The sequence below is a fragment of the Candoia aspera genome, chromosome 3 (assembly GCF_035149785.1).
Source record: "Candoia aspera isolate rCanAsp1 chromosome 3, rCanAsp1.hap2, whole genome shotgun sequence".
In the NCBI taxonomy this organism is placed as follows: domain Eukaryota; kingdom Metazoa; phylum Chordata; class Lepidosauria; order Squamata; family Boidae; genus Candoia; species Candoia aspera.
In genome coordinates this window covers 123,690,682-123,712,962 of record NC_086155.1, presented here as the reverse complement: position 1 = coordinate 123,712,962, position 22,281 = coordinate 123,690,682, and the positions used below count along the sequence as shown (strand labels likewise).

Below are 22,281 nucleotides of genomic sequence, written 5' to 3'. Positions count from 1 at the left end.
TTGATTGAATTATATTGCCTATTAATACAATCTTTTCTGTTGTAAATAGTTGGTTGTTAATAAAGATCTTTCTTTTATAATTCTGCCTAGCTGTCTCATAGTCTGAACAGGACAGTTGTAGAAATTGTCCCAGTGGAGCACTTGTTCTCTGAGACAGCCTTAAATACCCCAACCTTCTTTATTTCCCATGGAGACACAGTTGAAGTTGAGCAGTCCAGGTTTATGGGGTCACATTCTACAGAGCTTCAACTTCCATCAGATGCCTTCCACTGCAAGTGGTAGTCCTTCTCTTTTCTATCTTCTGGTTTGCTACATGCTGCTGCTGGCATTCTTGAGAAGTGGATGATCTTGCCTCCAGTTTCAGGTCAAAACCTTTCATATCAGGGTTAGAAATGGTAAGAGCTGCATGTGATATATCTCTGCAGGAACTGGGGTATGGTTACACCTGGTTCTAAGTTGCAAGATTCACCAGCTTGTTCATCTTCCAAAGAAGAAGATGTGTTTAGTTGGGCCCAGATATAAAGATTAAAAAACTCACTGGGAAAATAATAGGATTATCAATTAAGAAGGTGATGGTGGAAAGAAGAGACAGTAAAATCATTCTGTTGTTCTGTGCACATAATCTGCTGTATAAACTTAGATGTCTGAAAGAATAGTTGATTGGGTTTTTTTTAATCCTAAAACCTTTCTTATAGGTCACCAATGAGATTGTTAGGCAGTTGATGGAGCAAAATGGGTTTTATAATTTGGAGAAGCCTGGAGAGTTCACCAACATTGTGGATATCCAGTTCTTGGCTGCCATGATACATCCTGGTGGTGGACGAAATGACATCCCTCAGAGACTGAAGAGACAGTTTTCTGTGTTTAATTGCACCCTGCCTTCTAACTCATCCATTGACAAGATTTTTGGTAAAGAAGAATGGCTATTTAGTCTTGTTGCTCATTATGTGGCACTTAGTGCTTGTTTTACTTTGAAAAGCTAAGAGAAGTAAAAAAATTGAGTGGAGTTGTAAACAAAATTTTACACCGTGGGAGCAGATCCACTAAAATTGCAGCATTAAATGGAATGTGCTAATGCTTGTCATTATTTTTTAAAACAGTGCCAAAACAAAAGAGAAAAACAAAAGCACAGAAACACAACTCTGTAAAAAGTGTGAACGAAAAGGTTAGCTCTGTTAAAATAAAAGGAGTTTACACTGGGAGATCAGCTATTTGGGAAATTTATATTAAAATAAATTTACCGAGATACTCTCTTTTTAACAATGTACATTAGTGGAGGTTGTTTAAAGAAGTTCAGTGTTTTTTGGAAAAGTTTCATATGAAAACGGATGCTTCTTTGTATGGAAATTTTAAGAACAATCAGTATAAAACACAGCAATAACAACAGTGGATCCAATATTACCCTACAAATGTGGATAATAAAACTGACTGGATTTTATTCTCTAGGTATCACAATGTGATATTTTAATTAATGTATTTAAAACATTTCTATACTGTTCTCAGTTAACAAATCTTGATGTGATTGGATGACATTGTTTGGTGGTTGTAGGTAAGACATGGAAGTGGATGGATTTCTCAGATATCTAACTTGAATTCTCCAGGTGTGATTGGCACAGGGCATTATTGTAGCCAAAGAGGCTTTTTGGAAGAAGTGAGAGCAACAGTTGCTAAGCTGGTCCCATTGACCCGGCGGTTGTGGCAAATGACCAAGATCAAAATGCTGCCAACTCCAGCCAAATTCCATTATGTGTTCAATCTCCGGGACCTTTCCAGGATCTGGCAAGGGATGCTTAATACTATTTCAGAAGTAATAAGTGAATCCAGTGTAAGTAATACATACGATATTTTCATACATTAAATGATATCTTTATTATCTTTGAAATTCAATTCACATCTTTTATGTTGGATGCATGTAGGTTATAAACACTATACAGTAAGAACTACAGCAAACAGAATTATAGACAACCTCATAAGTTAGTAAATAATATTATACTTTAGTTTTAAACACTAAGCATGAATGTATCAGTGCAGACTTTCATGGCTGTATGTCACACCAAGATAAAACAGCCCTTAATCACCGTAAAGAATCTTCAGCTGTCTCACTTGAAAGAATAAAAGCAGTACAGGTAGTCCTCAACCTACGACCATTCATCCAGCAACCGTTCGAAGTTACAACAGTGCTGTACAAATTGTGGTTACGACTGGTCCTTGGAGCTCTGGCCATCCCGGCACCCCCGCAGTCCTGGGATAGCGATCTTGGTACTTGGTAACCAGTTCACACTTACGACTGGTTGCAGTGTCCCGCGATCATGTGATTGCCATTTGCAATCTTCCCTGCTAGCTTCCCAGAAAGTCAGTGGGGAAGTCAGCAGGGAAGGTTGCAAGTCACTGGAGTAAGTCTCTCCCACCTGCCCACCCTCCCCCAGCCACTCTGCTCTGGTGCCACGCTGGCCACTTGCACACCCCCACGAACCCTCCCTGACCCTTGCCACACCTCCCTCATGCACCCTTCCCGACCTGTGCCATGCCTCTCACACACCCCCTTGCACTCTTGTGCACCATGCCTCTTTTGCAGTCCCTCACAACATTGCACACCCTCCCTGACCTGTGCCACACCTTTTGCACACCGCCTTGCACCCTTGAGCACCCTCCCCAACCTGCAACTCTCGTGCACCCTCTCACACCCTCCTCCACTCTCCCTGACCTCCCTTGTACCCTCAAGCACCCTCCCCCACACCCCTACACAACCCCTTGCTCCCTCCCCCACCTGGCAACAGCCACTTACCTGCCTGCCGGCCTGGGGCTTTTAACTTCCTGCCAGTTTCTATTGACTTTGGTTATGGGAAGCCCGCAGGAAGTTGCCTAGCCTAATGACCATGGGATTTGGTTAACAACGGCAACCAGGACTTCAGGACTTTATGACTTCAGGACTTTACGACTGCATCGCTTAGCAGCGGAAATTCTTGTCCCAATTGCCATTGTAAGTTGAGGACTATCTGAAGCATGTTTCAAACAGACCAATCAAGAATTAGCTCCATTGGAACTTCTTCAAATCAGAACAATTTAAAATTCACCTGGACAAAGAGCCAATCAGAAACTGGCTTTCCAGTATTCTAGTGACATGGTCCAATTAGAGATTAGTTCACTTACAAATATATGAGCTCAGTCAGTTCTTGCTCAGTTGCCTGTGAGCTGTGAGAAGTGCACTATGGATCACTTTGCCTCCGAAGATGCCAGCCACACTTGCTGGTGAAACATCAGGATACCAGAAAATTAGACCATGGCTGTTAGTCAAAAGCTCATCACCATTGGATTAAGCCTAGTTATTTATGGAATTGAAACCAAGTGAAGAGGAGAAGAGATAGGGAAAAGCAGTTGACTGAAAGGTTAAGTATTATTCTCCAGGAAGAAAAGGGGCAAACTAATATCATAGGCTGATTTAATATCATATTTAATTAGTCCTTTCATTAAAGTGTTTTTTTTAGTTCATGGACTAAATTATATTTTTAAAAAGGTAAAATCTATTTCTGGTGACTTCATGGAGTTTTCTGGCAACATCTGGAAATGGTTTGCTATTGCCTGCTTCTAGGATTGTTGTGGTTTTTTTATTTCTACCCTAGTCTAAATTACTCGATTTTTGTAGCAATTCCCCATCTAAGTGCTAACCAAGTTTAACCCTGCTTAGATTTTGACCTCATCCAAGGATGGCTATGTACTCCCAACTAACTGGCCAAATTACATAAGAAACAAAATTATAAATTAATAACATTTAAAACAAAACGAAGGACAGCAACGAGATCTAAAAATATCTCCACAAAATCTTATACCATTGAATTTTTCCAAATTTTTGGTATCTACCACAATAAAACACCAAAACAAAATAATAACATCAGAAGGCTGAGTAAATAAAGTAGTTTTCATCTGGTGCTGGAAAGTGGGAGGGAATCCAGGCAAAATCAAGGAAGTATTTGAAAAAGGAATGCCACAGTCACAAATATCTAATTACTTTTTGCACTGCCATCACTTCACTTCCAAGGTTGTAAGGCATAGTCTCAGAGGCGCTATTCAAAATACAGAGAGGTTCGTTCTGGAAACAGAGGCCTTGCAGAGCAAAATGAGCTGCCTGAATTGTTCTTTCAAACGGGCTATGTGTTAGTGCTTTTACTTTGTAGTTTTGCATAGTTAAATACAAGTAGTCCTCGCTTAACGATGGTAATTGGGACCGGAGTTTCCATCATGAGGCAATGCAGCATGAGTGCAGGAGGGCTGGGGAGGGGGTGCTGCTGCGAGGTGTGAGTGCGGCTGGGTGGGGGGGAGAGTGCTGCAGCCTGAGTGTGCGCTATGGAATACGAGATCCCTGGGATGTCGTACTCTGTAGCGGAGCTCCTCAGGAGAAAAAGTGGCGGGAGCAACTTGCAACCTTCCCTACTGGCTTCCCCATTTTCTTTGCTTGTGAGAAGCTGTCAGGGAAGGTTACAAATGGTTACCATGTGACTTCAGGATGCTGCAACTGTCATAAGTGCAAGCTAGTTGCCAAGCACCTGGATCATGATCATATGACCACAGGGGTGCTGGGACAGCTGGAACTTTGAGGACCGGTTGTAAGTATGTTTAGCACTGTCATAACTTCAAACGGTCGCTGAACGAGTGGTCATTAACTCAGGACTTCTTGTAGAAAGCTTTTACACCATAGAAGTCGTGCCATTATTTAAGGAAGTCCTTTCATATTTCAGACCTAGACAGGCACAGAGCAAATGAAATTGTATTTGGCAGCAGGGAGGAGCTTGAGCAAAGGCCTGCTCTTAGATATATTCACAAAGGTATCTGTGGTAGTTAACCACAGAAGGGAATATCAACAAAACTAAATTGAAATGTAAGGGAGCGCACTGTGAACATTTTCTGCTTTTTTGCAAAAGGCATTTTGTATGTGGTTTTTGAAAGGAAAGAGAGGCAAATGTTGAATCTTTGTATTACTAAGATCATGTCCCCCTCTCTCATCTGTTTACATAGCATACTGAATATGGTTGTGGAAATAACCCAGTTAATGGATTCATATGATACACTGAATTGTAGACTAACCAAGTGAGCTGGGTTTGAACAATTCACTAATTTACAACAAGACTAACCAAGCTTAGCATTCTGAACAAAGATACTTGCTAGATCATTAGTGACCAGTGGGTACAGTTTCTAACGTAATCCTCAATTGACCTTGTAATCTCAGCCCCAAAGCAGGTAGTTAGAATATATAACATAAGCATACTTTTAGGGAGAGACAAATGGAAATCAATTAAAGGGAAATTCTGGACCCCCTTGTCCTCTCCAGCCTTCCCAGTTCTTAGCTGAAAGGATGTACACATAAACAGGCAAATATAAACAGATGGTTAGATGCAAGATTTGTGCTTACATCATGTATATTTTTTAAACATTTCTAAATATGGAAAATAATTACTGTCCTAAATAATGTAGCTGGGATTATTTCCCATATTTAATAATGAATATGGACAGCACTCTCTCAATAACAAAATAAATCTGTCACATGCAGCATCCTTTGAAAAATATGTATGAGAGGCCTATATTTTGGATATTGCAAATCCCAACTTGTAGTGAAGCTACAGGCAGTTGCTCTTCTCTCTTCTCTCTCTGAACAGGTGCTTATTAGGCTATGGAAGCATGAATGTAAGCGTGTTATTGCTGATCGTTTCACAACTCCTGAAGACTTGGAGTGGTTTGATCTGGCATTGGCAAAGCTGATTGAAGGAGAACTTGGTAGTGATAAGGCAGCACTAGTGGCACTCAACAATGATGCTTTCTTTGTTGATTTCTTAAGAGATGCACCTGAAGCAACAGGTAAACTTAATCTAAAATGAAAAACATGTGCCTGATATATGTATGCAGGGCCGCAACTGGGGTGGGGGGGGCAAGCGGGGCATGTGCCCTGGGCACTGCGCTGGGGGGTGCCAAAATGAGCACGGGGGGGCGCCAAAATGGGAGTGGAATCCATGTTTGCCCCTGTGACACAGACCCTAGTTGCGGCCCTGTATGTATGCATGCATGCATGCATGCATTCATTCATTCCCGCCTTTATTATTTTTATAAATAATCAAAGGTGGGGAACATACCTCATACTCCTTCCTCATCCTATTTTCCCCCCAACAACCACCCTGTGAGGTGAGTTGGGCTGAGAGAGAGTGACTGGCCCAAGGTCACCCAGCTGGATTTCAGCCCTGAGGCAAGACTAGAACTCACAGTCTCCTGGTTTCTAGCCTGGTGACTTAACCACTAGGCCAGACTGGTTTAACTTAGCACCATGCAAGGAAATAATAGATTTGGGTTTGGAAATGCAGAACAATTATGCTTTTAAAACCTCATAGATAATTATAAAGTTTAATTTAGGTGATGGAAGAGGAGAAGGAATTGTTTGCAGGAGAAATTGCAGCTTTGGAATCTTTGGAAATTGCAGCTATGGAAGAAAGGGACAGACTTTGGAAAGTGGGAACCCCCTATTTTATAATGCCCAGCATCTAGGCTCTAAAATTGCCTCCATGAATGTCTGTTTTAAATCTATTTTAAAGATAACAATGAAGGATGTTCTTTTTTTGAGAATGGGAACACAGCATCTGAAAGAATGTCTTTTCTTCCAAGTAGTGTCTTGTTCTTGAAAATCCTTCACTCTTAAGTAGGCAAGTTGGCTTGAATATAACCAATGCTGATCCTACAAAAAAAGGGGCAAGCAAAGGAGTTCTCCAAGCCTGGTTCACATAATACTGGATAAATCAATTTCTCCCAGGATAGGAGATCCCAGTTAACTCCCAATTAGTATGAAGGGACTACGTACAATTTGTCAGAAATCCTTCAAAGTTATCTACAAATGATGGTATGAACCATTCCATAGAAATCAGCTTCGTAATACCTGTTTCCTCCATAGCTTTAAAGTGTGAATATTCAGAAGAAGCATTTGCCCAGCAACGTTACTGATAATTGCCATGCATGGCTGTTGAGATAATTAGGAGGGACAGAAGAAGTAAAAGCAGTTGATTTTGCATGAGTTACTGACAGTCTTCCTATGAGCTTCAAGCTAAGTCTATCTTCAGTCTATTTTGTATTCCAGTTACAGAAGGCAAGCTCTCACCACCACTTGATCCACAAAGCATAATCCCAAGGATATTAATTCTGAATACAGTTCCACTGGATTCAGACTTCTGGTCAGAGTATGCTTGGAATTTTTGACTCTGCAGACGTTTAAAACTGCTGCTATTAAATATAATGGAAATGTTGTTGTTTATTCGTTTAGTTGCTTCCGACTCTTCGTGACTTCATGGACCAGCCCACGCCAGAGCTTCCTGTCGGTCATCAACACCCCCAGCTCCCCCAGGGACGAGTCCGTCACCTCTAGAATATCATCCATCCACCTTGCCCTTGGTCGGCCACTCTTCCTTTTGCCCTCCACTCTCCCTAGCATCGGCATCTTCTCCAGGGTGTCCTGTCTTCTCATTATGTGGCCAAACTATTTCAGTTTTGCCTTTAATATCATTCCTTCAAGTGAGCAGTCTGGCTCTATTTCCTGGAGGATGGACTGGTTTGATCTTCTTGCAGTCCAAGTTACTCTCAGTAATTTCCTCCAACACCACAGTTCCAAAGCATCTATGTTCCTTCTCTCAGCCTTCCTTATGGTCCAGCTCTCGCAGCTATATGTTCCTACGGGGAACACCATTGCTTTAACTATGCGGACCTTTGCTGTCAGTGTGATGTCTCTGCTCTTAACTATTTTATCGAGATTTGTCATTGCTCTTCTCCCAAGGATTAAATGTCTTCTGATTTCCTGACTGCAGTCAGCATCTGCAGTAATCTTTGCACCTAGAAATACAAAGTCTTTCACTGCTTCTACATTTTCTCCCTCTATTTGCCAGTTATCAATCAAGCTGGTTGCCATAATCTTGGTTTTTATCAGGTTTAGCTGCAAGCCAGCTTTTGTACTTTCTTCTTTCACCTTCATGATAAGGCTCCTCAGTTCCTCTTCGCTTTCAGCCATCAAAGCGGTATCATCTGCATATCTGAGATTGTTAATGTTTCTTCCAGCGATTTTAACCCCAGCCTTGGATTCCTCAAGCCCAGCATGTCGCATGATGTGTTCTGCATACAAGTTGAATAGGTAGGGTGAGAGTATACAGCCCTGCTGTACTCCTTTCCCAATCTTAAACCAGTCCGTTGTTCCGTGGTCTGTTCTTACTGTTGCTACTTGGTCGTTATACAGAGTCTTCAGGAGGCATACAAGATGACTTGGTATCCCCATACCACTAAGAACTTGCCACAATTTGTTATGGTCCACACAGTCAAAGGCTTTAGAATAGTCAATAAAACAGAAATAGATGTTTTTCTGAAACTCCCTGGCTTTTTCCATCATCCATCGGATATTGGCAATTTGGTCCCTAGTTCCTCTGCCTTTTCTAAACCCAGCTTGTACATCTGGCAATTCTTGCTCCATGAATTGCTGAAGTCTACCTTGCAGGATCTTGCGCATTATCTTACCGGCATGTGAAATGAGTGCCACTGTTCGATAGTTTGGACATTCTTTACTGTTTCCCTTTTTTGGTATGGGGATATAAGTTGATTTTTTCCAATCTGATGGCCATTCTTGTGTTTTCCAAATTTGCTGGCATATAGCATGCATTACCTTGACAGCATCATCTTGCAAGATTTTGAACAGTTCAGCTGGGATGCCGTCGTCTCCTGCTGCCTTGTTATTAGCAATGCTTCTTAAGGCCCATTCAACCTCACTTGTCAGGATGTCTGGCTCTAGCTCACTGACCACACCGTAAAAGCTATCCCCGATATTGTTATCCTTCCTATACAGGTCGTCCGTATATTCTTGCCACCTTTTCTTGATCTCTTCTTCTTCTGTTAGGTCCTTGCCATCTTTGTTTTTGATCATACCCATTTTTGCCTGGAATTTACCTCCAATGTTTCTAATTTTCTGGAAGAGGTCTCTTGTCCTTCCTATTCTATTGTCTTTTTCCACTTCCACGCATTGCTTGTTTAAAAATAATTCCTTATCTCTTCTGGCTAACCTCTGGAATTTTGCATTTAATTGGGCATATCTCCCCCTATCACTGTTGCCTTTTGCTTTCCTTCTTTCTTGGGCTACTTCTAGTGTCTCAGCAGACAGCCACTTTGCCTTCTTGGTTTTCTCTTTCTTTGGGATGTATTTTGTTGCCGCCTCCTGAACAATGTTGCGAACTTCTGTGCATAGTTCTTCCGGGACCCTATCTACTAAGTCCAGTCCCTTAAATCGATTCTTCACCTCCACTGCATATTCCTTAGGGATATTAGTGAGCTCATATCTAGCTGATCTGTGGGTCTTCCCTAATCTCTTTAGTCTGATCCTAAATTGTGCAAGAAGAAGTTCGTGATCTGAACTACAGTCAGCTCCAGGTCTTGTTTTTACTGACTGTATAGATGTCTGCCACCTTTGGCTGCAAAGGATGTAGTCAATCTGATTTCGGTGTTGTCCATCTGGTGAAGTCCATGTATAAAGCCGTCTCTTAGGTTGTTGGAAGAGAGTGTTTGTTATGCAGAGTGAATTGTCTTGGCAAAATTCTATCAGCCAATGTCCTGCTTCGTTTTGTTCTCCTAGGCCATGCTTACCTGTAATTCCAGGTGTCATTTGACTGCCCACCTTAGCATTCCAGTCTCCCATGATGAAAATAACATCTCTTTTAGGCGTGTTGTCCAGTAGGTGCTGCAGATCCTCATAGAACTGCTCTACCTCAGCTTCTTCAGCATCTGTGGTTGGGGCGTATATTTGGATCACTGTGATGTTAGATGGCTTGCCCTGAATTCAAAATGAGACCATTCTATCGTTTTTTGGATTGTATCCAAGCACTGCTTTAGCCACTTTACTATTAATTATGAAGGCTACTCCATTTCTTCTGTGGTCCTCTTGTCCACAGTAGTAGATCTGGTGGTCATTTGATGTGAAGTGGCCCATTCCAGTCCATTTCAGTTCACCGATGCCCAGAATGTCTATCTTTAATCTTGACATCTCACCAATAACCACATCCAATTTGCCCTGGCTCATAGATCTTACATTCCAGGTTCCAATGGTGTGTTGATCCTTAGAACATCGGATTCGCCATTCACCACCAGCACCGTCGGCCGCTAGCCGTTCTTTTGGCTTTGAGCTAGCTGCGTCATCACGTCTGGGGCTAGTTGAGCTCATCCTCTGTTCCTCCCCAGTAGCATTTTGACCATCTTCCGACCTGGGGTTCTCATCTTCCGATGGTATACCGACATATCTCTGGTTGTACTGATCCATTGAGTTTTCACGGCAAGAATACTGGGGTGGGTTGCCATTACCATCCCCAGGGATTGCATTTAGTCTGACCTCTCTGTCAGGACCTTCCCGTTTTGGGTGGCCCTTCATGGTTTAGCTCATGGCATCATTGAGGTGGTCAAGCTCCAGCACCACGACAAGGTAACGATCCTTTGCTGAAGATAATGGAAATGCTTTCTAGGAGAACATGCATAGTTTCTCACTATTATGAGTCATGAGGAAGGTCTGTGATACAGTGTCTTCCACACCATTTGACAAATCTATCTCTTCAAGAAACAAATAGGAAAGCTGTAAACAAAATATATATTTTATTTAAATGGAAACACGTTTTATTTTGTACTAGGTCTGAAGGAAAAGTCTTTCAAAGGTAAGCGAGAGGCTTCTGATCTTCTCAGAGTTGCTTAGTTTATTCTAAAAGTTTGAGTTCTGCACTTAAAAGTGCATCTTTAATTTCATAGATGTCAACGTGCCAAGCATGGCTGTATGTAGACCAAATAGTGACCTTGAATTTTTATTTCTATTTTGCTTTAAAACAAAGATGGGGAATAATTTCTTAGATGTATAGCATGCTTCTCGATAATTGACACAGCAATCTGATAAAGCTGAAATTAAGCATTGTGACGCTGCTCAGCAAATATAAATATTTCAGCTTTATAAAAAATATAGGAAAAATATATTCTCAATATAGGATAAGATAGTTGGTAAAACCAGTTGTCATATTAAATTTTAAAAAATCCTTAAAGTACTTGAAATGTTTTACAATTGGCATTTTTAAAAGCCTTTCCTTTGTTGGAGAAAGTTCTGCATAATTTTATTGAAGTTGTATAAGATGCTTTAATGCTTGATTCAGCTTTTGAGATGAATTTACTTTGAGCAATTAACTGTAGTGCTAGCGTTTTGTTTTGCATGGTTCAAAAACTATTTTATTTCCTTTAGAGCAAAATATCTTTTGTTTAAATTAATTTTGGTTAACTTAGTATTCAAAAATGGTGTCTTGAAAAATGGCTGAGTATCTCATAGGAGTGTCCTCCTCTGAACTTACAAATCTGCTGGGAAACCCCCTTTTTTCTTTCACTAGTGTTCCTATTGCTAAGCATTGCTCCAATGTTCAGGAGCTTCTTCAATAAATCAAATTGCATTGACATTTTTTGTGCTCATAAAGACAGGAACTTAACTGGCCAAGTCTTCCCTTTAGAAGGGAATTATAAGAATGTGACCTGAATGCATGAAAATAGTTGTATGGAAAGCCTTGTTTTCTATGTTTGCTCTTTTTAATGGCCCAATTTTATACAGTAGATGTAGTGGCTATAGAGCTCAGCCTGGGTGGTTTCCCATTTCCCCAAAGATGCTCAGGTATTTCTCCATTCCTAGCAAGTCATCCACACATCTTTTTGTCTCTATTTCCTGCTTTCCTTGCTACAGTATGTACCCAGCTACAGCTTATTTCTTCTCTTGATATTTAGTCTCTTGCCATCTCTTCTCAGCAATTTCCAAACTCTGAGCTGGGAAATAATACCATACTATGAAAAAATTGTATGACAAAAGACTTGAGATTAACTGGGACTCTGGAACATACATTTTGGCATCTAAGATTTTGGCATATGATATTAAGTTATATTTTCTTCTAGAGAAAGGCAGCCAACTGGAACAAATCTGAGGGAATGCAAGGAAGAAATAGTTTGATTAATTTGTTTGTGTGCTGTTATATATAATTGGATTAGGAGAAGTGTGTGTATACCTTCAAAGATTAGATGTGGGGGAATTTTTCAGGAAGCGTTAGAAACTTGTATAACTGATGAGTACAAGTCTTCAAAATGTTTCAAAGTTGAAACGTTCTATGCCAATTTCAGAACAGCTGTTCCTTCCAACATTACTGAAAGTAGTCCAACTTTAAAAGATGCCTATTTCAAGGCTGGACTAGTTCTGATAACCTAGGAATGGCCTATTCCAACATTGACCACTTCTGGAAAGGTCCAGGAGGTCCAGAACCCAGGAGGTTCTGGGCTCAAAACATTTAAAATTTGGAACATTTTGCACACCTCTATTAATTAAGAACCATACTTCCTTGTTAAACCACACAAAAACATTTCAGTTCACTAGTTTAAAGCCCTGAAAAGAAAAATAACCCTGTAATAAATTATTGCCACATCCACTTGGGTCAGCAGAGTTCATAGGAGCTCATCAGCCACATCACCGCACCAAGAGCCAAAATGACAGCTTTTTACATTTCTATTTCTTCTCACTGATTAGACAGGCCCTTAAGCCTGAAGTCTGCTAAACCCTGCTCTGCTGCACTGCTCTTGTCGTTGTTACTGTTGCATTTGTAGTCATCAATATTCACCCTTTTGAGTGCCTTTCTTAGTTCTTCGGGGCCAAGAAGACTGTCGAGTTAGAAGATAACACGGAAATGATACACGAAACAATACTAATTGGAAGTGTTATTTTCTTATAGGAGAAGAACCAGAGGAAGCAGAAGCTGACATGCCTAAAATATATGAACCCATTGAATCTTTTGATGCTCTGAAAGACCGTTTGAACATGTTTTTACAAATATATAATGAGAGTATCCGTGGGGCAGGAATGGATTTGGTATTTTTTACAGATACTGTGATTCACTTAATAAAGGTACCAGTGGACATGACAATTACTTTATTTTAGTTTTGGAAATTTCAGATGTATGAGGTGCAACATCAATCATCTGTCAGCTTCATCTGTACAAATTCTATCAATGTTCAAATGTAAATAGTGAAAGTGAAGCTTTCCTGGATGAAGATGAAGTTTTATTCATGTGCAGCCTCTAACAAGTTCCAGAAAATGCTGCTTTCATGATCAGTTTGTTGCCGCTAGAAAACTAAATGGCCAATCTTTCAAAGCATAGGATGCTGGATAGATGTAAAGGTGAACACCTGTTGTTTTGTTTTGTTTTTTACAGTAAAAGGAGACAAATGGTATTTATCCCTATTCCTCCAGGGAAAATCTCTCTTACAAAATTATTGTTAAGAAATTCTCCATCCTGTACCCCGTCATCTGCAGGAGTAAGCAAGGCAGATGCTGGATACTGTCCTAGACTCTGTAGAAATGCTAAACATGAGAGCCAATGTGTTGCTCTTATTTATGCTGGTGCCATAACTGAAATAATATCTTGAGATTGCTAATTTTTAAAAATGCAGATTTATAGAATAACAGAATTGTGGGTAAAACCATGTAAAAGTAACATCATGAGAAACAGATTTATTCATTTGTACCAAATACTTACTGTGCTAGGGATGGGGGTGAAGGTTAACGGGGCCAGCCCTACTATCAAGCATATGATGGCTACCTTGGTGGCAGGTTATAGGGTATAAGAGCAGTCATGATTGTCTCTGATTCACCAGTCATTCATGAAGGGTTCTGATTAAGTCAGCTGTTCTGCTCTAGCGTCTGTGAGGCACCGCTTCATTTTTCTTTTAACGATAGTCAAATTGAGGTAGTCAGGAGAGAGATTTCTCAGCTAAGCAGAAATAAACTGTTGTTCCAGCAACCAATAGATTATGATACTGCTTTAGTAATGTTTTAGCTTAGCTTTGCCACTATATTTAATAAAGTCTTGTTCCATAAAGTGGCCTGTTTTGTTGACAGTACAGCATTCTCAGTGCTGTAGAGCCTCTAAAGTGACTATGACATTTTGAACAAATTAGTGTTCAAGTCCTCAGAGTTTGAGTACGTTAGTGCAACCGACTTAGGACAGAAGACACTGGTCTTGTGCACCTTTCTGAGAAAGAAAGTTCTATGTAAATAAGAACTCAAAATATGCTTCCAAACCCAAATGATCTTCCTTATGAGAAAAGTTGTTTGTATCAAACATTTCTTTCTCTTGTGTTGTTTGTTGTTGTTTATTCGTTCAGTCGCTTCCGACTCTTTGTGACTTCATGGACCAGCCCACATCAAAGCTTCCTGTCCATCGTCAACACCCCCAGCTCCCCCAGGGACGAGTCCGTCACCTCTAGAATATCATCCATCCATCTTGCCCTTGGTCGGCCCCTCTTCCTTTTGCCTTCCACTCTCCCTAGCATCAGCATCTTCTCCAGGGTGTCCTGTCTTCTCATTATGTGGCCAAAGTATTTCAGTTTGGCCTTTAATATCATTCCCTCAAGTGAGCAGTCTGGCTTTATTTCCTGGAGTATGGACTAGTTTGATCTTCTTGCAGTCCAAGGCACTCTCAGAATTTTCCTCCAACACCACAATTCAAAAGTATCTATCTTTCTTCTCTCAGCCTTCCTTATGGTCCAGCTCTCGCAGCCATATGTTACTACTGGGAATACAATTGCTTTAACAATGCGGACCTTTGTTATCAGTGTGATGTCTCTGCTGTTAACTATTTTATCGAGATTTGTCATTGCTCTTCTTCCAAGGATTAAACATCTTCTGATTTCCTACTGCAGTCAGCATCTGCAGTAATCTTCGCACCTAGAAATACAAAGTCTTTCACTGCTTCTACATTTTCTCCCTCTATTTGCCAGTTATCAATCAAGCTGGTTGCCATAATCTTGGTTTTTTTGAGGTTTAGCTGCAAGCCAGCTTTTGCACTTTCTTCTTTCACCTTCATCATAAGGCTCCTCAGTTCCTCTTCGCTTTCAGCCGTCAAAGTGGTATCATCTGCATATCTGAGATTGTTAATGTTTCTTCCAGCGATTTTAACCCCAGCCTTGGATTCCTCAAGCCCAGCATGTCGCATGATGTGTTCTGCATACAAGTTGAATAGGTAGGGTGAGAGTATACAGCCCTGCCGTACTCCTTACCCAATCTTAAACCAGTCCGTTGTTCCGTGGTCTGTTCTTACTGTTGCTACTTGGTCGTTATACAGAGTCTTCAGGAGGCATACAAGATGACTTGGTATCCCCATGCCGCTAAGAACTTGCCACAATTTGTTATGGTCCACACAGTCAAAGGTTTTAGAAGAGTCAATAAAACAGAAATAGATGTTTTTCTGAAACTCCCTGGCTTTTTCCATCACCCATCGGATATTGGCAATTTGGTCCCTAGTTCCTCTGCCTTTTCTAAACCCAGCTTGTGCATCTGGCAATTCTCGCTCCATGAACTGCTGAAGTCTACCTTGCAGGATCTTGCGCATTACCTTACTGGCATGTGAGATGAGTGCCACTGCTCGATAGTTTGAACATTCTTTAGTGTTTCCCTTTTTTGGTATGGGGATATAAGTTGATTTTTTCCAATCTGATGGCCATTCTTGTGTTTTCCAAATTTGCTGGCATATAGCATGCATTACCTCGACAGCATCATCTTGCAAGATTTTGAACAGTTCAGCTGGGATGCCGTCATCTCCTGCTGCCTTGTTATTAGCAATGCTTCTTAAGGCCCATTCAATCTCACTCTTCAGGATGTCTGGCTCTAGCTCACTGACCACACCGTCAAAGCCATCCCTGATATTGTTATCCTTCCTATACAGGTCTTCCATATATTCTTGCCACCTTTTCTTGATCTCTTCTTCTTCTGTTAGGTCCTTGCCATCTTTGTTTTTGATTGTACCCATTTTGGCCTGGAATTTACCTCCAATGTTTCTAATTTTCTGGAAGAGGTCTCTTGTCCTTCCTATTCTATTGTCTTCTTCCACTTCCACGCATTGCTTGTTTAAAAATAATTCCTTATCTCTTCTGGCTAACCTCTGGAATTTTGCATGTAATTGGGCATATCTCCCCCTATCACTGTTGCCTTTTGCTTTCCTTCTTTCTTGGGCTACTTCTAGTGTCTCAGCAGACAGCCACTTTGCCTTCTTGGTTTTCTCTTTCTTTGGGATGTATTTTGTTGCTGCCTCCTGAACAATGTTGCGAACTTCTGTCCATAGTTCTTCCGGGACCCTATCTACTAAGTCCAGTCCCTTAAATCTATTCTTCACCTCCACTGCATATTCCTTAGGGGTATTAGTGAGCTCAAATCTAGCTGATCTGTGGGTCTTCCCTAATCTCTTTAGTCTGATCCTAAATTGTGCAAGAAGAAGTTCGTGATCTGAACTACAGTCAGCTCCAGGTCTTGTTTTTACTGACTGTATAGATGTCCGCCCCCTTTGGCTTCAAAGGATGTAGTCAATCTGATTTCGGTGTTGTCCATCTGGTGAAGTCCATGTATAAAGCCGTCTCTTAGGTTCTTTCTCTAAGGAGGAGTAATTTTGGTATCTGTGTCATTACACTGAACCATCATATGAGTAGTGACAGTGTTTTCTGTTATTGGCCTGAACTGATTGATATCACAGGTGGGCTTTTGGGAAAGATTCTCATTAGCAGTCAATCAGTCCAGGTTATACACTATACCAGGTACTTGATCATGTTACTTTAAGGTGGTAGAAGATGCTGGCCGTCACAGTACTGAAATAAGATTCAAATGTCAATCCATATACCTCTGTGCAAGGAATAAGAGAAGCACCATCTTGCCCTTGATCCTAGAAAGCAAAATGTCTCTGGTGAAACCTGGAGCTTACATTCTTTGAAGGAGTTTAATGAATGATCAAGGCAAAGATTGGGATCAGCATTGTGCTACCGACATTAAAGAAGCTGAGCTATGCAGGAACTTATCAAGTGCCTGCTTGTTATTTTGTGATTCAGCCAACAAAATGATTCTGTGCTCTGCAGATCTCTCGTGTGATTCGCACTCCCCGTGGAAATGCCCTACTTGTTGGTGTTGGAGGGTCTGGAAAGCAGAGCTTGACAAAACTGGCATCATTCATAGCAGGCTATAATAAGTTCCAGATCACATTAACAAGGTAACCTGTTGAATAAAACCCAGTATCAGAATGAAATGCTTAATTTATAAAACAAATCAAATAATTAATATGGAAAATTGTTAATTAATATTATTGTGCTAGTTCTGATGTTAAGAAGCACAGGTCTATATAATCTTTAGCCTGCTTTTTAAACTATCTTGCCTCCCCAGTTTTGTTGAATGCAAACAAATCTCTCAAACTCTAGAAATGGTTGTAGTCTGAAACTTTAATATTCAGTGCTACACGAGAAAACAAGCATTTGTAGTAAAGAAAAGGCAATGCAAATGTTTCACCCTTATCTAGTACACAGAAGATAGCATTCAAAGCAGCTTTTTAAAAAAAAAATTGAAGCAACATAAAAAACTAATTTTCCCCTCAAATCCTGGATAAAGAAAGAATACATAGAAATTTGTATAGGTCTACATATTTGACAATATCATAATCATACAAAAGGTAGCTCTGAATTTAAAAGAAAACCGCTCGCATTCTCTCTCTATGTATATATGTTTGCGTGTGTATATGTGTGTTTGTGTATGTGTGTGTATGTATATGCGTGTATGTATGTATGTGTGTGTGTATACATACATACATACATACATACATACATACATATACATATGAAGTTAACCTCTCAGTAAATCTAGGACAATCCTCCCATTTTAAAAAAAAAATTGGAGAAAAGAAACTAGTGTTTCTTTCAGGCAAATACAGTTACTATCTCTGTTATGTGAAATGGGATCAGCATTGTGCTACCAATATTAAAGAAGATGCGCTATGCAGGAACTTAACAAGTGCCTGCTTGTTATTTTGTGATTCTAAATATACAACCAACAAAGTAATGTGCTCTGCTGATCTCTTGTGTGATTCGCACTCCCTGTGGAAATGTCTACCACAAATTCAGATTTCCTATGATCTTGTAAGTAAGACCTCAGTTGTACCTGTTAAATAAAATATATTCCATCTAAAAGGAGTGAGTTTAGCATTAGTAACTGATAGGACTTTCTAATTTTTCCAAATTCCATAATGAAAACTCTATATGAATTATTACAGCTTGGTTTGTTTTGTTAATTATGTTTATATTCTGTATTATCAAAACATAATATATCTTAGAACAATGAAACAAAAATGAGTTGAAGAATAAAATAGTAGACAAATTGAGAAATAACCTTAAATAGTGGAGAGCATTAAAATGCATAGATACACTATGTAGACATACTGCAGATTTCTAAAAGCAACAATCATTAAAACAGACACTAAATAGAAAGGGCAAGACAAACTGTTCTTATTTTAAGGCATCTTGGCTTGATAAAAATTATTTGCAGGCCAGGAAGCTTGGAATGTCTGTGACTATTTTTTCCCTTTTTCTAGATCCTACAATGCGTCTAATTTGATGGAAGACTTGAAGCATCTGTATAAAACAGCCGGACAGCAAGGAAAAGGAATCAGCTTCATTTTTACAGATAATGAAATAAAAGATGAAGCTTTCCTGGAGTATATGAACAATGTTCTATCATCAGGAGAAGTAGGGTTTTCATCTCTCCTCTTGGTTTTGAGTTAGCCCTGGGTTTCCAGAAACAGAGAGAGCTTGGCTGATGAAGCTTTAGTGACAGACTGGTTCTGTGAAGTTCTGTGCTTGGGTGCACTGATGATGAAGAAACATACCCACTGAAACACTGACTTTTGAGTAAACATAGAGTGTATCAAGCTCTTAGTTTTTAGTGAATTTACTACTGAGGTACAATCAATCAAGACAGACTTGGTGAAGATCTTTAGTAGAATCACACCAATTGAGAAGCAAAGATACAGAGATAGTCAGTTTTAGCTCTCCAAAAATTGCTGACCTTCATATCCCAGCAGCCTTGACTAGCAAGGCCATTGTTGAAGCAGATTGGGAGTTGCAATTCAGTAACATCTGGATGGCACAGGTGTTAAGAATAAAAAGGAAGAGAAAGGAAAATTAAACGTGAATGTTATTATTTATTGGCATATCCTGCCTTTTCCCACAAAGCTAGCATTCAAAGCAGCAAACAATAAAATAGCAACAAATGAATTATAATTAAAATGCTTTAATTATCAGTTATAAACTCATGACACAATCTAACAATCAGCTTTTTAACTTCAGCATTTCAAATGTATAATCTTTTGGTAATATATGAATGAATTATCGATATTTTAAAAGACAGATAAACAACTTTTTTTAAAAAAAATTGATGGCTGGCTGTATGTGGGATACTATAAAAAACTGTTCTTCCCCTTTAGGTTTCCAACTTGTTTGCTCGTGATGAAATTGATGAAATCATTGGAGATCTCATTCCAGTTATGAAGAAGGAGCATCCACGACGTCCTCCCACCAATGAGAATGTATATGATTATTTCATGACTAGAGTTCGCCAGAACCTGCATGTGGTTCTTTGTTTTTCACCAGTGGGTGAAAAATTCCGAAACAGAGCGTTGAAGTTCCCTGCCCTTATTTCTGGTTGCACTATAGACTGGTTTAGCCGCTGGCCCAAAGATGCCCTGGTTGCAGGTGAGTTTTGAGATATTTAGCTATTGAAATGGATTATAATTTTGTTAGCCTGATGAAGATCTCTTCTACAGTGTATCATTTCCCTTGAGATCAATTTTTTATTCTGAGTGGAAGATGGCCTTGGAGATGTTGTTGAAGCAAAACTTTATCAGAATCTTTTTTGAGGATTGCTTTGATGCATATACATTGATTATATATTGATTATATATAAAGAAAAATACACTTAGAATATTATCTTCAAAATATAAATGTATTATTTTTACATTCCAGCAAGACTCTGAAAAGTTTTGGATGAATTAGAGTAGCCTTAGAACATGTGTACAAAGAAATTATTGTGTTGATGGCACTTCAATAATGATAATGTTAGAGAGTTTTCTCTCTCCACATGTGAAGCGTTTGCTATTGAGAAAGCATACTGCAGTTGAATTTCTTTCTTTGAAATAAATGACTTGATCTGAGAAATACAAATGACAAAATTAATTGAAGCCCATTTACTTATTCTTAAAGCAATGGGATTCTTAATTCCATCAAGACAAGAATACTAGCTTTGCTCCCAATAATTACAGAAGGAGGATTACCCATCGGTAAAAAGAGATAAATGCTAAGCTGATTTCACCCCTGAGATGATAAGCAGAGAGCCTGTGACGTACAAATGAGAAAGAGCAGAAATAATAATATCTAACCTCCTGCATCAAAAAAGAGAAGAGAAGAAAAACATGCAAAGACTGCAGATACTTTGGCAATTAAAAGTGCTCAGTTCCCTAGGCCTATAGTTTACATAGCTTGAGAGTCACATAGTTAGCAATGGTTAAAAATGGGGTGTTTATGTTATTGCATATATCAATATATTACAGTGTTTGAGGTCATATATTTGATTTGTGAGATCACCACGGGCATCTGAAGTAAGGGAGTGTCAAAAAATAAAGATGCTCATGCAGATGAAGCCTGTTCCTTTCTTTATGTGTAGTGCACACACAAAACATGTAAAAAATGGGTGGGCTTCGATCATGAGGTAACAACTACCATGTTGACTTTTCTGCCCCCCTCCTGGAATTCCCCTGGATATCACATAGTTCACACTTGTCTGTCAAGTGTGAATGTTGGAGTTGCTCAGAAGGTTGATTTTGCTGCTTTCAAGGAAGGAGAGAAGTCCAAGACAATGACTGGGATAGAGAGATGGGGAAGAAGGATAAGGATGGGTAAGAAAAGAAATTTTCAGGGTTATCCTTGTTTTCCTCACAGTATCCTTATGCATTTAGCCTAAGAAATAGGTCAGGAGTCATCCTAAATTTCTTTTGCCAGAGAACCAATTAGTGTTTATACTAATAGAAGTTAAATCTCATTTTAGTATCGGAGCATTTCTTGTCATCATATGAAATTGATTGTACTGAAGATATCAAAAAAGAAATGGTGCAGTGTATGGGTTCCTTCCAAGATGGAGTTGCTGAAAAATGTGTCGACTACTTTCAAAGATACCGTCGATCTACCCATGTGACCCCCAAATCTTATTTGTCCTTTATTCAAGGATATAAAGCTATATACAAAGAAAAGCATGCTGAGGTGCAGACCTTGGCCAACAGGTGAAGTGTTTTGATACCCTTATAATCAGTTATTGTCCTTGCCGAATAGCTAAGCGGAATAACCAGTCTCAGTACTGCCAAGGAAGTAACATATGTTCAAAAGATTTGAACTGGTTCCTTGTAGATAGGTTGTGAAATTATGCTGAGGGAATATAAAATTAGACCAAAGGTCACAAATAGTTCTAGGGCCACAGATTACTTCCTTTTATTTTAGGTGAAAGGGAATAATCAAAGATTATTTTCAGAATAAAGACACTTGATTGAAGTTTCTAGTCTAGTGAAGTTTTGTGCTTGGGGATTTTTTTTTAAAGATGATTTTATATATGCTAACTTTCAGAATGAATACTGGATTGGAGAAGCTGAAAGAGGCTTCTGAATCTGTGGCGGCTTTGAGTAAAGAGCTGGAAGCCAAAGAGAAAGAACTTAAGATTGCCAATGAAAAAGCTGATATGGTAAAGTGCCGTGTGTTTATTTAAACTCTTTCACTAATGGGAGAACTTTGAAGAAAAATCTTTAGTGGACTTCCCCTATTGGTGCCTTTCTATACATTAGCTTTCTGAATTCCAGATACCATTAGTTGAAGATTCTAGGAGTTGTTCGTCACATCATACAAAAGTAGGCTGACCAAATTTCCTTGAGACAAAAATGGGACATTGGGATGGCAAAATGGGGCAGGGCTGGGTGATGGGCTGGATTGGCAGGCAGGAACTTCTTCAGTTTTCTCGGGCTGGGAATCTTCGGATTCCTTCATTTGCGAGAGGCAAGGCTGGGCTGGAGAGTCTAGTGAATGGTTGTCTCTGACAAGCCATTCCTCCTCTGGCTGTGCTTCCCGACACTTCAAGGCAGGAGCCAATCAGCTTGCCCTTTGATCACCACCTATCAGCTGATCCTGTTTTTTTCTTTTTAGGTTTCCCACTGGGTTGAGCTCTGCAGCTTTTTTTTGTGCCATTTCTGCTGAGCTTCCCCTCCTTCCACTCAAAGTCAGACTGCATTCTGACAGGTTCACGAGAACTTTCAAATGTTTAAGTAAGGTTTTTAAGAAAACGAGACAAAATTGACATTTATATTAAAACGACGGGACGGTCTGGAAATG

General features: G+C 39.7%; 1 protein-coding gene across 1 annotated transcript in view; it reads left to right on the top strand.

Moving 5' to 3' along the window:
* DNAH5 (dynein axonemal heavy chain 5) overlaps positions 1–22,281 on the top strand; it is a 188,125-nt gene that overhangs the window by 122,293 nt on the left and 43,551 nt on the right. Inside the window, exons 49-57 of the mRNA XM_063299935.1 lie at positions 696–909; positions 1,602–1,825; positions 5,649–5,847; positions 12,783–12,955; positions 16,951–17,081; positions 18,450–18,603; positions 19,341–19,608; positions 20,957–21,188; positions 21,526–21,640. Coding sequence (XP_063156005.1) covers positions 696–909; positions 1,602–1,825; positions 5,649–5,847; positions 12,783–12,955; positions 16,951–17,081; positions 18,450–18,603; positions 19,341–19,608; positions 20,957–21,188; positions 21,526–21,640 — 1,710 coding nt within the window. The remainder of the gene's footprint in view (positions 1–695; positions 910–1,601; positions 1,826–5,648; positions 5,848–12,782; positions 12,956–16,950; positions 17,082–18,449; positions 18,604–19,340; positions 19,609–20,956; positions 21,189–21,525; positions 21,641–22,281) is intronic.